General features: G+C 40.8%; 2 protein-coding genes across 5 annotated transcripts in view; one reads left to right on the top strand and one right to left on the bottom strand.

The window, feature by feature from the left end:
• Positions 1 to 7,593, bottom strand: part of LOC140188341 (uncharacterized) — a 52,506-nt gene extending 44,913 nt beyond the window's left edge. For 2 of the 4 annotated variants that reach the window (XM_072244504.1, XM_072244503.1), the window contains exons 1-2: positions 7,278 to 7,593; positions 2,842 to 2,975 (exon numbers count right to left, since the gene is read on the bottom strand). The gene's annotated coding sequence lies outside the window, so the exon portion shown is untranslated. Of the gene's footprint in view, positions 1 to 912; positions 1,228 to 2,841; positions 2,976 to 7,277 lie in introns of those variants that run through there. The other 2 variants (XR_011883276.1, XM_072244505.1) reach the window with 2 other exon arrangements.
• On the top strand, positions 6,979 to 17,190 carry LOC140188339 (perilipin-2-like). Its single transcript, XM_072244499.1, has 8 exons — positions 6,979 to 7,083; positions 7,355 to 7,444; positions 11,414 to 11,609; positions 12,843 to 12,925; positions 13,368 to 13,632; positions 14,440 to 14,627; positions 15,152 to 15,292; positions 15,860 to 17,190. Exons 2-8 carry the CDS (start codon positions 7,373 to 7,375, stop codon positions 16,232 to 16,234), a joined length of 1,320 nt encoding a protein of 439 aa, XP_072100600.1. The 5' UTR covers positions 6,979 to 7,083; positions 7,355 to 7,372; the 3' UTR covers positions 16,235 to 17,190.
• The last annotated feature ends 1,047 nt before the right edge of the window (positions 17,191 to 18,237 follow it).

The following is an 18,237-nucleotide window of genomic DNA, read 5'->3' on the forward strand; positions in this document are numbered from 1 at the left end:
TATGACTTGGATTAAAATGTGAATGGATGATTTAGGAAGCTAGCTGACTATAAAGATTTGTGGCATTGTGGATAGTATAGAAGTTTGCCAAAAGAATAGTAGGATATAGATCAGTTGCAGAAGTGGGTGAAGAAATAGTAGGTGCACTCTGTACTTGCAGTACAGCTTGGAGAAGACAAACGTCAGAGTTAAAATTAACTTCTGCAATTGTATTGCTGACATTTTAAACCCTGGCTTTACTCAATTATTTCATTTGATTTCCCACCCCCTTGGTCTTAGTCCAAGAAAGCCATGTAGAAATATTACAAGCTTGTCTCATGTTCTAATAACTAGGCCAGAAATTACCAATAATAGAAGATTAGGTTTGAACACCTGTAACTGGCCTTCCTTTGTTTCAATTATATTAATTACATTCTTTTACAAGTATTAACTACTCTACTAAATTCTGTCACCAGCTCTAAGTGCATCAAGCATTTAAAATACATAATAGGTTGATCAGTGCTGGGGAAAATTAAAACCAGATTAAATTTGGGCATAATCCTGCAATAAAGTTCAGTGGGATTTGGTCTTTTCTCCCTCTAGAGAACTGCTGAAAAATTAACATTAGTTATTTGAAGCAACCACTTAAGCTTTTCCCTGAATGTGTAATCACAGTAATGGGCTGCACTAAGATTAGAACTGAAGCACAAATTGTCTGAGAGAAGTGCACAATTGTTCAATATTATACACACATTGTGATGGCTGTCTCAAACAAAAAATATGTAGATGCTGGAAATCCAAAACAACACACACAAAATGCTGGAGGAACTCAGCAGGCCAAGCAATATCTATGGAAAAGAGCAAACAGTCAATTGAATTGACTTTATTTCTTACATCCTTCACATACATGAGTGAATATCTTTGTTACGTCTCCATCTGAATGTGCAATCATAGTAATTTATAATAAATAGAACAGTCAATGTAATATAGAGTATACACAAATCAGCGTGAGTTCATCAGTCTGCTGGCCTAGTGGAAAAGCTGTCCTGGATCTTGCTGGTCCTGGCTTTTATGCTGTGGTACCACTTCCTGGATGGTAGTAGCTGGAATAGATTGTGGTTAGGGTGACTCGGGTCCCCAATGATCCTTTGGGCCCTTTTTACACACTTGTCTTTGTAAATGTCCTGAATCATGGGAAATTCGCAACTACAGATGCACTGGGCTGTCCGCACCACTCTCTGCAGGGTCCTGTGATTAAGGGAGGTACAGTTCCCATATTAGACAATGATGCAGTCAATCAGGATGCTCTCAATTGTGCCCCTGTAAAAAGTTCTTAGGATTTGGGGGCCTATACCAAACTTCAACCGTCTGAGGCAAAAGAGGTGCTGTTGTGCCTTTTTCACCACATAGCTGGTGTGTACAGAGCACGTGAGGTCTTCAATGATGTGGATACCGTAAGACAAAGGAGCAGAAGTCAGCCATTCAGCCCATCGAGTCTTCTCTGCCATTTTATCATGAGCTGATCCATTCTCCCATCTAGTCCCACTCCCCTGCCTTCTCACCATAACCTTTGATGTCCTGGCTACTCAGGTACCTATCAATCTCTGCCTTAAATACACCCAATGACTTGGCCTCCACTGCTGCCCGTGGCAACAAATTCCATAGATTCACCACCCTCTGACTAAAAAAATTTCTTCGCATTTCTGTTCTGAATGGGCGCCCTTCAATCCTTAACTTATGCCCTCTCGTACTAGACTCCCCCATTATGGGAAACAACTTTGCCACATCCACTCTGTCCATGTGTTTCAACATTCGGAATGTTTCTATGAGGTCTCCCCTCATTCTTCTAAATTCCAAGGAATACAGTCCAAGAGCGGACAAACGTTCCTCATATGTTAACCCTCTCATTCCCGGAAGCATTCTAGTGAATCTTCTCTGTACCCTCTCCAACGTCAGCACATCTTTTCTTAAATAAGGAAACCAAAACTGCCCACAGTACTCCAAGTGAGGTCTCACCAGCGCCTTATAGAGCCTCAACATCACATCCCTGCTCCTATACTCTATTCCTCTAGAAATGAGTGCCAACATTGCATTCGCCTTCTTCACTACTGACTCAACCTGGAGGTTAACTTTAAGGGTATCCTGTACGAGGACTCCCAAGTCCCGTTGCATCTCAGAACTTTGAATTCTTTCCCCATTTAAATAATAGTCTTGTCTAGCCTACTGGTAATTTTCTCAAATGACAGGGTGGAAAGAGGTATAGTCTAGGTTGCTGTGAGAATCAGTGGGTTTATGAAAGATATCAGTAGATAGACTGTCTCCAGAGATGGATACAGAAAGATCGAGAAAGAGGAAGGAGGTGTCGGAGATGGACCAAATGAATTTAAGGGTAGGGTGGAAGTTGGAGCAAAGTTGATGAAGTCGATGAACTCAGCATGGGTGCAGGAAGCAGCACTGATGCAATCATTGATGTAGCACAGGAAGAGTTGCAGAACTATCTACTTAGATTAATGCATCCAGTTATACTTCAGGCTTCTAAATTTCTCTTTGCTTTCAAGTGAATTACAGAAGAAAATATTCTGGGCTGTCGAGCTCTCATGGACTCCAAAACTCTCAAAATAAAATCTGAAATTCAAGTATCTTCATAAAACTATGGAATTCTTTTAGAAAATGAGTGTGATATCATTAAAACTCCATCTTCCTTCGCATTTAAACCAACCAATATGGAAAACTAAACTTCCACACTTTATGTTTTACTGACGCGGAAGTTTTGATTTTTTTTACATAGAAATCAAATAAAAAGTACTTACTATCTTTGGATATCAAATGATAGAATACCAACACATCCTCATCTTAACTTACCTCAAGCCTGTATCCATTACACTCATAGTCTGACTCCTTGTTTCTGTGACTTATTAAATTGTCTTCGCTGTCAACTTCTGTCACTTCTCCAGGATGGCTAGCGTAGACTGCTCGAGTCTGTTCTGCTGCTATGACTGGACCAAAAACAAGACACCGATGAACCTATTAAATCTACTACCTCAAAGCTCTAGTGAGATGGGGTCGTTTCTGACTTCCAGTGCTGTCCCTATGGAATTGTCAAGTTCTCCCTTGACTGTGTGTGTGTTCCTCCGGAGGCCCCAATTCCCCATCCAAAGGTGTGTAGGTTAACTGTTCTGTAGCTGAGTGGTAAAATCTGGGGGGATTTGATGGGAATGTGGGAACATAAGATGGTTAATAGTTGTTTGATAGCTGATGTAGACTCAGTGGTCCAGATTAGTAAAATATACAAATTAGTAAAACATACAGTTTAAAGACCATAAGACAAAGAAGTAGAATTAGGCCATTTGGCCCATCGAGCCTGCTCCACCATTCAATCATGGCTGATCCTTTTATTCCCCTCCTCAGTCCCACTCCCTGGCCTTCTCCCCATAACCTTTGATGCCATGGTGAGAAAATCCAAAAATCTGAGATGCAAAGGGACTTGGGAGTCCTTGTGCAGAACACCCTAAAAGTTAACTTGTAGGTTGAGTCAGTGGTGAGGAATGTTAGCATTCATTTCGATAATATAAGAGCAGGGTTGTGATGCTGAGGTTCTACAAGATACTGGTGAGGCCTCGCCTTGAGTATTGTGAACAGTTTCAGGCTCCTTATATAAGAAAAGATGTGCTGGCATTGGAAAGGCTGGCACAAGGATGATTCCAGGAATGAAAGGGTTATCATATGAGGGACGTTGATGGCTCTGGGCCTGTACTCACAAGAACCCAACTTTACTATAAAGCAAGGATATGGCTGATCATCTGCCTCAACTCTATTTCCCTACTCTATGCTCAAAGTTCAAAGTATGTACATTATGAAATACTACATTGAGACTCATTTTCTTCCAGACATTTATAAGAAAAATAAAGAAACACAATAGAATTTATGAAAAAACTATACATAAACAATTCTGACTAACAACCAATATGTAAAAAAAGTCAAATTGCAAATAAGAAAATAATACTGAGAATGAGTTGTAAAGAGTCCTTGAAGGTGAGTCTGTACGTCATAAAGTCAGTTCCGTGTTGAGGTGAGTGAAGCTATCCACTCTGGTTCAGGATAATGATGGTTGTAGGGTGATAACTATTCCTGAACCTGGTCACTTTGGACCAAAGGTTTCCATAATGCCGCTCGATGGTAGTAGCGAGAAGGGAGCATTGATTTCTTGTGGCAGTGCTCGATGTAAGTGTAATCAATAGTGGGGAGGGCCTTGCATGTGATGGGTTTAGCTGTATCCACCACTTTCTGTAGTTTTTTCCCCCACTTTCTGTCATTTCCCCCACTCCGCCCCAGTTCCTGGGCATTGGTGTTTCCATACCAAGCTATGGTGCAACCAGTTCAAAGTTTTAGATTACATGCTGAGTCTACACAAACTTCAAGAAATTAGAGGTGTTGCTGTGCCTTTTTGTGATGGATTTACATGCTGGTCCCAGGACAAATCCTGTGATATGTTAACGCCAAGGAATTTAATACGATTGACCCTCCCATCCTCCAATCCCCTAATGAGGACTGGCTCCAGCTCCTGCCTCCTGTGGTCAATAATCAGCTCTTTGGTTTTGTTGACGTTGAGTGAGAGGTTACTATGGCACCACTCAGCCTGACTTTCAAGCTCCCTCATATGTGCCAATTCATCACCACCTTTGACTTGGCCAGAAAGAGTGGTGCTGTAAGCAATCTTAATTCTGTTATTCTACCCCCTTTCACCCCCAACTTCAGCCTCTTAATCATCTCACGCTTTTTTAAAAAAATCCACAGATATTTCCACATTTTTTTGTTTATTTTAGACATGCAACACAGTAACAGACCCAATGAGCCCACGCTACCCAATTACACCCATGTGACCAAATAACTTACTGACCCATGCGTCTTTGGAACGTGGGAGGAAACCAGAGAAACGTGGTCATGGGAGAAAGTGCAAACTCCTGACCAACTGCTGTGAGATTGACCCCATGTCTCTGGCATTGTAATGGTATTATATAATAATACCATGCCATTCCCTTTTTGGATCTGCTTGTAATTTTATGTCCATAGATTCATGGAGTTGCAAAACACAAAATAGGCTCTTTGGCCCAACTCATCCAAGATGTCTACATCTCTCCAAACCTTTCTCATCCACACACATGCCCAAATGTCTTTTGATGTGGTAACTGTACCCAGCTCCCCTAGCAGCTTGTTCAATATATTCACTATATACTTGCCTGTTAGATTTCATTTAAATCTCTCCCCTCTCATCTAAACCTATGCCTGCTAGTTTTAGACTTCCCTATCCTGGGAAAATAAGTGTGAATGTCTATGTTCCAGCCTATCCAAGGATCTTTATATAACTCAATTCTCTCCAGTTCAGGAAACATTCCTGTGAATCTTTTTTGCACTCTCTCTAACTTAATCACATCCAAAGTACAGTGTGGAAATCTGAAATGCACACAATACTCCAAGTGCCATCTAACCAACACCTTGCACAACTGTGATGTGACAGCCCAATCTTTATCCACACAATGAAGGCAAGCATACCTAATCTGACCAGCCAGGTCCTTCACTCTAGCAGGAATATCCTGGCCCTGATCATCCTGGGCATTGGTACGATTGTTATCCTTTCAAAGGAAACTTCTGACTGCAGCAATGAGAGATTGAAGATGTCTTTGAACTCCCCAATCAGTTGGCACAGGTTTTCAGAGGGTTAACATATGAGGAACGTTTGTCCGCTCTTGGACTGTATTCCTTGGAGTTTAGAAGAGTGAGGGGAGACCTCATAGAAACATTTCGAATGTTAAAAGGCATGGACAGAGTGGATGTGGCAAAGTTGTTTCCAATGATGGGGAGTCTAGTACAAGAGGGCATGACTTAAGGATTGAAGGGCGCCCATTCAGAACAGAAATGCGAAGAAATTTTTTTAGTCAGAGGATGGTGAATCTATGGAATTTGTTGCCACGGGCAGCAGTGGAGGCCAAGTCATTGGGTGTATTTAAGGCAGAGATTGATAGGTATCTCAGGAGCCAGGGCATCAAAGGTTATAGTTAGAAGGCAGGGGAGTGGGACTAAATGGGAGAATGGATCAGCTCATGATAAAATGGCAGAGCAGACTCGATGGGCCGAATGGCCTACTTCTGCTCCTTTGTCTTATGGTCTATGGTCTTAACCGGGTAGTCCATTGGGACCTATCGCCTAGCAAGGTTCACCTTCTTGAAAAACAGCCCGACGCCACCCTCCGGGACAGAGACCACAGGGACACCGGGTGCTACAGATATCCTCACAACTGTAGTTCTGTTCTCCCCAAAGACTAGCAAATTTCTTCAGATGTACCGCGGAGAGCATTCTAACTGGTTGCATCACTGTCTGACATGGAGAGAGAAAGACCAAGGCACAGGATCAAAACAAGCTGTAGTAGACGGTTATAAACTCAGCCAGCCTCATCACGGGCACTAGTCTCCATATCATAGGAAGACGTCTTCAGAAGGCGATGCCTCAAAAAGGCGGCCTCCACCATGAAGGCCCCCGCCACCCAGGGCAAGCCCTCTTCTCACAGAGAAGATACAGGAGCCTGGGGGGACACATTCGACGTTTTAAGAGCAGCTTTCTGAACAGTTCATGAATACTACCTCACTATTTTTACTCTTTCTGCACTACTTCTTACACACACCTTTATATGTATATAGTCTTATTTTACTTCGTAGTCTATTTATGTATTGCACTGTACCGCTGCCACAAAACAAATTTCATTTGTCAGCGATAATAAGCCTGATTTTGACACTTCCTCTCACCACAGACAAATACACTGCCATACTATCAGAACAGCTCGAATGCTGCAAGTTTCTGACTTCAGAGTCACGCTGAATGACTCAAATGGCTTCTTGTGACTGAACAGTGTATTTGCAGAGTTTCTTGCGCCATTCTTTCAGCCTAACTCAATGACTGACTCGGAGGATTCGCATTGGTCAGTGGCACTGTCAATTATTTAGTGGGCCCCACCCGGATAACGTCATCTAAGGTTCTTAAAACCCTTGCCCCCAGACCGGGAATATATTCTGGAGCATACAAAGAACTGAGTGCGTAGTTTTGAGACAGTTGGTAAGTGTAAGCACCGTTTATTTATTCCAGGGTATCTTCTCTTGTAGGTTACACGTTCGCCTTTGTTCAAAAATGTTAAAAGTAACTTTTAAGATAACACAAATCGTAATTTTTCGAATATTTTATCTTTTTACCCTCGATAGTTAGAAACTTTTGTGGAAGTCTTAACTCTCGAGATTATAAACTTCCTTTACCTGTGAGAGTTGTTTGTGATTTTGAGCCGGGGGAAAGACATTAACTGCCTTATTCGATCCTGGTTTCTGTTCATTAGATTCAGAAGATTTTCGCTATGGCCTCAGAAGCGGATAGAAACGTTGAACTTGCCAACAATGGCGAGCACCAGGACGACGGGGAACAGCAGGTACCCTTCACTAGTTATTGTCCCTCAACTCCGACTAAACGTGAGCACTGCAGCGTCTCGGGCAATCTTACCCCGCCCTTGTGCAAGGCGACGATGATTTCAGCACGAATTCGGGTCAAGAGTCTTGAGAGTGCTTTCGGTTCTGCTGGAAATTGTTACTCTCTGACTCAGCCTGCATGTGTTGCGACTTTTGACCTACTTCTGCAATTTGGCTGTAATTGTCACTGCTTGATAAACGTTACAAAGTTTGCGTAGATTACAGTGTAATTGTTGGAGAAAAAACTTCTTGGCTGTTAATTTGACTTTTTTATCTTTCTACTTATTCAATTATTTGATAACTTGGATTTTTTTGTTATGTAGAGATTTTTAAAATCTTATTGCTGTCTATATTTCGATCTACTTTGTTAAAATTGCATTTTAATGTTGTTCAAGTCTGTGTTGCAATTCTTCAAAATGGCTACTTTCCTTTTTGAGAACATAGAGGCTAAAATCCAGCTGAACGCTCGTTCACAATCTAAAGAGCATACTGATGAGGATTTGAGGGCCATTCTTTTGGAGATGATTGTACATTTGTAGTTGTGTGAGTAATTGTTGAGACAGCTTGTTTCTGGATAAAATTTATATTCTGAATGAAATCTTGTGGATAATCAAAAGCCCTTTTGTCTTGGGTTCAAACCCAACAGGCCTTGGAACTTGTTCTCTAAAGACTACTCTTTGTAGTTTGCATTGCATCTGTTCAGAAGTGTAGTTGAAGTAACTGCATGTCCTGCAATTGTTTTGCCTGGAAATAAATCCCACTGTGTGTCTGCTAATGTCAGATGCTGAGTCTTGATGGTTTTTAAGGTCTTGGAAAATAGTGTATGGGTTTTGGTTGAGGATCAGAAACAATGTAAGATTTACTGCTGTGGAAGCGAATGCAACAGTAACTAGGAACATTAGTTTGAGGGTAACTTTATTACATAGAGCTGTAGAGTGAAATTGTTTCAGTGGAAGTGCAGTAAAACTCCAATAATCCACTTTTGGGAATCATGATGGTTTGGGATCAGGCTTGCCAAGAAATGTTTGTTGAATTCAAAAAGGAGCACATCTTTTGATATTTATCATAACTGTAACATCTAAACTGAATTTAATTTTCCTAATAACACCCAAGAGTCCAGAAAATCTACAAGTCCAGCATCATTAATTGTAAATGCGCTAGTTAATAGTTTTAATGTAATCTGGTTCATAGAAATGCAAATTTGATTACAAATCTGCATTCCATATGAAAGACAAGAAGGGATATATAAGGGATAGGAACAGGTTCAGAGTGAGGAATTGATGGAAGTTGTGGGTTGGACCTGCCAGTATACTTGTGCTTTGGAAGATCCTGCTATTTGAGATGGATTCTGGTGTGTATACATAACTCCATCTTTTGTTAAAAGAGAAGAATGAATCTTCAGACTAGTTAACCCAATGCACGTGGAGATGGTCCTAACTTCCAAAGAAAGGGTACATAGTGGGTTTTGATGTTGACATGCATTGTATAGCAAGTAATAGCTTTCAGGTTGTAACTAGCAGAGTAGAAGGAATCCAGACAATGTACAATGTTAGGATTTTCCAAAAACTTTGGGTGCAAATGGTCATTTGCATATGTTGTTTTGTGAGGTTGGAAAAGTAATATTTGCCATAATATGGAATGAGAATGACTTTCAAAATGATAGGACTTGATACAGTCACTTGCTGTAGGAAATGGTGCTGGGGACCCAACTGTTCTTAAGAGGACTTACAAGTTTGCTGGTACCAAGCTAGGTGACTGTGGATGTCATGTGGAATCTTTGAGGATATGGGCAAAGACTTGGCAGTTGGAATATGATCTGGTCCTTTGATCCAAGGATATAACTGAGCAGAGAGATTACCACAAATGTTGATCCCTTATGTGGAAGTTCTCCCAAAGTAACAGCTTGTGCCCATATTGTGAAGTTTAGATTGAGGTGATGTTACTTCAGTATATCCAGTGATTCCTTTGTGCTGTCCAGAACCAAAGGAGACTGAGCTTGGTCATTCAATTATCTGTAGGTTATTGAGTGCGTTGTGTTCTGTTTTCTGTGCATATTCAAATGTTGTTTTACTTTCTGTCTGGACATGAGGGACATTTAAGAAACCCTAGGATGGGCACGTGGATGAAAGGAGAACGGAGGGATATATGGAAGAGAAGGATTGATCTTGGAATAGATTAAAGGGTCAGCTCAACATAGTGGGCCAAAGGCGCAGTTCTGTTCTATGTCTATGTGGATGGTGCTGAAGTAAAGGATCTACCACAATGAATGCTGGCATGAGGTTACAGAGCTGAATGGCCTATAGTACTGTGCAAAAGTCTTGCCACTCTTATCTAAAGCAAAATGTGTATTAAAAATGTTATTTCTCTGCTGCATTAGTATGTCAGTGTAAAAGAGCAAATTTTAGATTTCCCAACATTCAGTTTCCAAAATATTAAATGTTAGTGACTTTGTTTTATATTTCATTAAAGAAAGTAATATGTTAAGTAATGGACCATTCTTCAAATTAAAAACTTGATTACTTTGTAGGTATCTAGCCCAGTGCATGGCTAAACAGATAATAGGATGCTAATGATCAGTGACATAATGAGTGAATGAATTAAACTGAAACAAGGTGTATAGAAGGAATCAAGCTGGGTGACGGGCAGCCAAACTAAAAGGTGAGGGTGTGGCAGATGTGACAGTTTAACCTACAAAGTATCAATTATTACACTGTGGCAAAAGTGAGCATAGCAGCAAGACACAAGGTGGTCATGTGCATCAGCAAGGTCTCTTCCAAGCAGAAGTTTCATGGCAGAGGAGTTTCAAGATACCACGTCCAAGCTTTTCTGAAGAAGCACGGAGACCTGAAATGCAGTGGTCAGCCACAGAAACTGAATGTAGCAGATGAGAGGTACATCAAACAGACTCCCTTCTAAATCGGAAGAAGTCCAGCATTGCTATCAGTTCTGAACTCATAGAAACTGCAGAACCCAAGTACACCCCACTACAGTCTGGAGAAGTCTTGTCAGAAGTGGCCTTCATGGAAGAGTTGCCACCAAAAAGTCATTCCTGCGAAGTGGAAACAAAGCCAAGAGACTCGCCTATGCTCAAAAACACAATGATTGGGGTGCTGAACAATGGCAGCAAGTGCTGTGGACTGACAAGTCAAAATTTGACATTTTTGGCTCAAACAGCAGGCAGTTTGTGCACAGAAGAGCTGGAGATCGCTACATGGGTAAGCACCTGCAGCAAACAGTGAAGCACAGCAGAGGCTCCCTGCAAGTGCGTAGCTGCATTTCTGCAAATTGAGTTGGTAATCTGATCAGAATTTATGGAATCCTCAATGCTGAGAAGTACAAGCAGATTCTCAACAATCACGCAATACCATCAAGGAGGTTTCTGATCAGAATGAACTTCATTTTGCAGCAACACAATGACCCCAAGTACATGGCCAAGGTCATAAACTATCTTCAGTAAAAAGAACAAGGAGTTCTGCAGCAGATGGTAAGACCGCGACAGAGCTCTGATCTCAACATCAACAAGGCTGTCTGCGATTTCCTGGAGAGAAAGAAGCAAGCCAAAGTATGCAGAAGAACAGTGGCAAGTTCTCCCAGATGCTTGGAACAACCTACCAGTCAAGGTTTCTTATAAAACTGGATGACAGTGTATCTAAGAGAATTGATGCAGTTTTAAAGGCAAAGGGTACTCACACCAAATATTGATTTAGTGTTTTACTGGTTACTGCTCTTTATAGTAGTCTTTTGTTTTTGCAGATTTAGAAACTTATTGAAAGCATTTTTGTTACAGATGTTTTTACATGAGCCCAAGACTTTTGTCCAGTACTATGCTGTTCATTTCACTTGCTGGTAACACGAGTTGTGAGGTGACAGACCTCTGTAGAATTTCTATTGGGTGTGTGTCAATGGAATAAGTGTCATGATTTTTGTTTCAGAATGTGGTGAACAGGGTCACTAACCTGCCGCTTGTGAGCTCTGCCTATGATATGGTGTCGGCTGCATACAACAACACCAAGGAGAACCATCCATATGTCAAGACGGTCTGTGACGTTGCTGAACAGGGAGTGAAGGCCATCTCTGCTGTGGCTGCCAGTGGTGCCAAGCCCATTATGAACAAGCTGGAACCACAAAGTAAGATTAATGTCCAGCAGAAACGTGGAAGTCATTGTATTTCGATATATGACTTAATTGTAATAAAGTGGTACAGCAGCCTTGTTGGGCCAAATGGCCAACTTCTGCATCTGTCTTGTGGTCTTGTTACCTCAGTCACAATCAGGTTTTTATGTGCTGTCACCGTGTTATCTGACTGTTGGGTGACAGAACATCAAGATGTTATTGAGATTGAGCTCTTTTTGACTACCATTTGGCCCCACTGAGTGAGGAAGTTACAAGGGCCTGAAGTAACTTCAGTTTCACTGTCTGGTCTTAGTGAAGTACTTGATAACTGGGCATCCGTACAAAGAGCAGGCTATAAGACTTAACCTGATGAGTGTTTGACTCTGGGCCTGTACTCACTGGGGTTTAGAAGAATGACAGGAGGTGCGATGTCTCATTGAAAAGCCTATGTGGAGAGGATGATTTCAATAGTGGGGGAATCTAGAAACAGAGGGCACAGCCTCAGACTACAAGGATGTCCCTTCAGAACAGACATGGAGAAATTTCCTTTCCCAGCAGGTGGTGAATCTGTGCAATTCATTGCCACAGGCAGCTGTGGAGGCCTAGTCATTGGGTATATTGAAAAGGAGAAGTCGATAGGTTATTGATTAGTAAGGAGGTCAAAGGTTACAGGAGGAGGCGTCAGAATGGTTTTGAAAGGGGTAATAAATCAGCCATGATAGAATGGTAGAGCAGACTCAATGGGCCAAGTGGCCCAATTCGGCTCTTATGTTTTCTGGTTTTATAACAGTTTTATTCATTGCTATGTAAATACTGTGTTAATCATTGTGCCCTAGATTCATGAAACTTTGGTAACTCAAATGCATTCCTTAGACCAGTGGTCCCCAACCACTGGGCTGCGAGGAAATTAAATGATTTGGCAATTATGAAACGACATGAGTCAGCTGCACCTTTCCTCATCCCCTGTCACGCACTGTTGAACTTGACCACCCCCACCATCGGCTGGTCCAGAGGAATATCATCAATATTGAACTGGTCCGTGCTGCAAAAAAGGTTGGGGACCCCTGCCTTAGACCACTACTGAATGTGGACCTTCAGTCAGATCAGCAGTTAGGCTGTTCACTTGCCAATTTGAAAATTTGACTACTTGTCGTGGCATCTGTACCTGAAAGAAGCAAGGTTGTTGCTGTGATTAGGTTGACTGCATTTGTTAGTTAGTAACTAACTGGACTGGCTCTTTTTTTCTAGTTGCAGCAGCTAATGAATATGCCTGTATGGGCTTGGATAAGCTGGAAGAGAAGCTTCCAATCCTTCAGCAGTCCACACCCCAGGTAAGGAAAGACTACCCAGTGGAGGTTTCAGAAGGATAAATGCAATAGCTTTGGGAGCCAAGTGCGAGCTAACAAAGTTTTAACTTGCAAGAATTGAATTTGAGGGAAGAGTTTGATTCCTTGTTAGTGATGAAGTATGCTAAATGCATTGTCCTTCAACATAATTCCTCCAGGCTACATTAACTGTTGCCTTAATGGTAGTTATCCCCATTCAAGTATTATTCAGACCAACTAACTGGCATAATTTTAAAGATTATATATTTTAGTAATGGCATAGATAATTTTTTTCATCAGTTGTAACTGAGCCCAAATTTAAAATGTTCTATATATTGGTTAACTTCCCAGTGAAAAGCAGAAATTTTAGTTCCACACAGAACACCACGCCGACTCTGAAAGAAATGCAGGAGTCTTTGTTGGATACTGAATTGTCCTCTCATTGCAGGTTGTTGCAGATACCAAGGAGCTAGTTTCCTCCACTATTACGGGAGCTAAAGATGCCGTCTCCAACACAGTGACTGGTGTCGTTGACATGGCCAAGGGAGCTGTGCATAGCAGCATCGAGAAGACCAAGAATGCGGTAGCTGGAGGAGTAAATACTGTCATGACATCCAGAGTTGGCCAGATGGTGGCCACTGGTGTGGACAGCGCACTCAATAAATCGGAAGAGATGGTTGATCATTATCTTCCTTTAACTGAAGAAGAATTGGGTAAGAAGTTTAGCTGTATTGTCTAGGTTGCCTTCTGTACATTGGGAAGTAAAGTTTGATCCTGCACAGAAAAATCACTCCATTTTCAGTCTTTGGCTTGCATTAGCCTCTAAATTCAAGTTCTCAAATGTCATTCTCTGACTGAATTTTGTTGCCCTTTGGTGCGCAGTGCACTGCATCAGTCTTGGATATGATAACCTGAATTAATTCTGATTAAATCAGATGAAAAAGAAAAATAAATTGACCTTCAGGTACCATATGTATATGAACCTTCCTATTACAATATCAATTTTTTTTATATGCAAGATTACTAATATGCCTGCTATATTCACATCCAAATTTTAAGGGCCCTACCACTCATCTCTGTGGTACACCACAGGCAACCTGGTAAGGAAAGTAAAGCTTGTAATGGAAAAACAACTTTTATATTTCCAATTTTGGATCCATTTTTGCTAATATCGCTTAAATCCTGTGGACACCAACCTGTTGAACCAGTTTCCCATGTAGAACTTAGTGAAGACAAACCTTGAAGTCTAAACACAAACAAGAGAAAATCTGCAGATGCTGGAAATCCAAGCAGCACACGCAAGATACTGGAGGAACTCAGCAGGCCAGGCAGCATCTATGGAAAAGAGTACAGTCAACGTTTCAGGCCGAGACCTGTCAGCAAGACTGGAGGAACAAAAGACGGTTGAAGGGTCTTGGCCTGAAATGGGCGCTTTTCCATAGATTGTGCCTGGCTGGCTGAGATCCTCTAGCACTTTTTTTTTTTGTGTGTAAGTAAAATGAAAAGCTTTTGTGTTTCAGCAAAGTTGGCCACATCTACAGAAGGTTTTGAAGTGGCCCCAGTACAAGAGCAAAGTTACTATGTGCGCTTGGGATCTTTGTCTTCGAAAGTTCGTCACAGAGCATACCAGCACTCAACTGCTAAGATGCAGAAGGTCAGGCAAAGCAGCCAAGAAATCATCTCTCAGCTTCACAACACCATGGATCTGGTAAGAAAAATAATCTGTTCCATTTCCTCATCGTGTCAAGCAACCATTATTCTGGCCTTGAGCATGTTACTTCCAACCCCATCGCCTTCCTCACCAACTTTAATTGCTTCAGTTTGCCTCATTTTAATGCTTTTACCTCTACCAAGCATTTGGCTATTTTAAATACTCTTTTGGTATCCCTTGCAATGGAGTGTTGCGATCACTAACATTATAACTTCTGTCGTGCACTATTCTAGGTGAAGGAGGCTCAAGTTTCATGATGAGGATTTCAAACTTTGTTTTAAAACCAGTAATTGGTGTGTTTTGCCTTCTATAAATAACTCATGGCAAATTTGATATTCCAGCTCTGTCCCTTCAAGTAGCTAAACATCAAGTATTCTACAAGCACCTGTAGGTCTTCAGTCGGAAGAACTAACTACCTAATAAAACTATGCCACAATCCTTGCTCTTTTTTTTTGGTGGGGGGGAGGGGAAGAGGATGGGTGACTCTTTCAGTATTTTACAAGAAAGTTTATTTCAATTAGATTGAATTGGCAAGAAAAGGGATGGATTCAGCAAATCAGAAGCTCCATGGTGTTCAGGAGAAACTGCATCAGGCCTGGGATGATTGGGTGAAAAATCAACCAGAAGCTCAAGCAGCAGAACAGAATGCTCAGAAACCAGAGGTAAGAAAATGTGAACAGCCCTGATTTCAACAAAAGGGGTAGACTCTGTACCTGTTCTGTGGTTAAACCATCAAAATAATTATGGGAAACCAGCCCTCGTAACTGAAAACCATCTGAGTTATTGCAGTGTTCAGATGAAAATCCCATCACTTCACAGATTTGTAACTTGCACTTTTCTATTCTCATGGAATATTCCAAATAAATTCAGTGATTATTCCCTTATACCACATGTTCTGATGGTGTATTTGTATTATGCCATCAGTCTTGACTTCATTGAATTGGTTGATGGACACTTGGAGCTATTTGCTGTTGTAAAGTTGTGGTTTCTTGTAGAAGTTTTGTTACTTGTGTTCATTGATAATAGCCATGAATATTTAGTACAGATATCAGGTACAGCACCCAGCTGCTATGTCTCAGTGTATCTACTGTCTGTTTCCAACATGGCCGAGTGATTGATTCATATTTAGAAAAAACTACTCGACTAAGCACCAGAGCACGGCTTTGGTAGAATTTGGTTTGAGGATTTACTCTGGAAATTTAAAAACTCCTTGGTGTCTTTCTTTGCAGCACCTCGAATCTCGAATGTTAACCATGACCCGTGGTCTCACACAGCAATTACAGACTACCTGCCTGACCTTGGTTTCAAATGTTCACGGTCTCCCTCAACACGTTCAAGATAAAGTGCAACAGATCCGCAAAACAGCTGAAACCATCCACACCTCGTTTTCCTCTGCTAATTCCTTGGGGGATCTCTCTGGGCAGCTGTTGGCCCAAAGTCGGGAACAGATGGCAAAAATTCGGGAATCCATGGATGGGGTGATGGAATATGTGCTTCATAACACTCCTCTCAACTGGATGGTTGGTCCTTTTGCCCCGCAGTTGACTGAGAAACCTCAGTCGCCATCTGAGGAGATGATTGCAATGGATGAAGTTAAAGAGTAACTTAATCTCTTTGAGTTCAACTTGTTGGATAAATAGCTTGACCTGTGTTAAACTTGTGTTAATTTTGGTGTTTAAACTTTGACCTTACTACTGGACTAAATTTGTATTTCTAGTTTTGCACAAAATTCCTCCAAACTACTTGGCCTCATCCAATTAATATCGTCAGTAACATGAATTTTAACTTCTAATTCTCCCAATGCAAGGTGAAATATTTTGGCTATACTAATATAAAACAATTTTACAGATGTGTGAAATTTTCAATAAATGGGAAGTGCCAGCAAATCTCATGGAAAACTGACACCCTAAAGCTTGTGAAGGTTAGGATTGAATTGGAAGTTGGGTGGAATGTAATTTCAGACAAATGTATCAACTTCCAACATAATCTGGCTGGGGTATTCCGAGCATTTAATTCATTGCAACAATGTTGCAAAATGGATCTGCTGAATTTGCCAATACAACTTGGGAAATTCCTCTTGCAATAGGTATCATTTGTGCAATGCGTTTTTGTTTTCCTTGCAGCCAGATAAGGGAGAATGTGCGCTGACCTTGATCAGCTGCAGTTTTTCTATCTACCATCTAAAAGAAATGTTTGAGAGGCAGCAGCATGAACCACTTAAAATGTTTGAGCACAATGCATGGGTGGAGGTGTTTGTTCTAAAATTTAACCTAGTCCTACTCGCATGCACATATTTCTTCATTTGAAATACTATTGTTAAAGATGAGATCCTTTTCGAAGGTGTGCAAAATAGAACAAAGGTTTAACTTGGAATAAATAAAATTTCACCAGCATTACTTTACATACTTTCACTTGCAGTCACTTTTCAGTTCTCCTGCAGTATAGCAGAATTTGGTTTGTTTTTAATTTCATATTGGGTGGGCATGCCAAATGTTCAGAGATCTGTAAATGGAGCTAATACTATTGGTTAATTTTCAATAAAGGTTATAATTGGAAATTGGTTTGTCTTCAAATGGAAAAATTACTTTCAATATAGTGAAATTACTAAAATGCAAGTATTGGTCTTTGCAATGAGGTATATTTACTCAAATATACTATTTTTAAGCAGTATAAATAAGGTACCAAGCAACTCTTCAGTGAATGTATTTAATAATCAAAATTGTTTTGCTAGAATGTAGCTTTATCTTGAAAATGCATTGACTGTTTTATTACCTAGCCCCAAGTTCAATGATCTGGATAAAACTTGCAGCGGTAGCAAAATTTGTATTTGCTCAGCCTGTTCATTGCACTCAGTGTATGGAACTTCTGTGCTCCATGGCATTAAATCTTTCTTCACAAACACATTTTTGACACTTGTCCAATTTGCAAAACCTATGCTAGCATTGGTGCATGGTGGCAAAGCTTAACCCCAGTGGGACAAGCTGGTGCCCTTGCAATTGGGCTATTGTATTTGAACATGCAGCTTGAAACCTGCTCAGCCAGCATGAAATGTATGCAAGTGATCCCATACTTAATGGAAAAATTCTCCCTCCCAAATCCAAGAACAGAAACCATGGGGTCTATGTTACTGCAATCATCTGCATGAAATAGTTACTGTGTTAGTCTTCTAGACAATCTTTGAGGAAGATCTATGCAAGGTTCACTATTTTGTTTTCTAAAAGATAAAATTTTAAAATAAGTTGCATGATTTTACTAATATCCAAAGTTTCTATGAAAGTGTATATACCTTGTGTAATGCACTATGCAAAATAAAAACAATTGGGGCTTTTTGACATGAATTCCCTTTATAAATTTGCACATGTTCTCTCCACTCAGCCCTGGTGATGCTGTGTTGACTGTACAATGCAAACTAAATGCCAAGGGGTCATTGAAATGGGCTCATAATCCTCAGGATCTACTTTTCTTCCGAGATGATAGATTTGTTAGAGAGTATTCTGGAGTTATGGTTCTGTAAGAATCAGAATCTGGTTTATTGCCACAGGCATGCGTTGTGAAATTTGTTAACTTAGCAGCAGCAATAAATAATATAGAAAGAAAAAAGTAACAA

This window comes from Mobula birostris, chromosome 26, assembly GCF_030028105.1.
Source record: "Mobula birostris isolate sMobBir1 chromosome 26, sMobBir1.hap1, whole genome shotgun sequence".
Lineage (NCBI taxonomy): Eukaryota > Metazoa > Chordata > Chondrichthyes > Myliobatiformes > Myliobatidae > Mobula > Mobula birostris.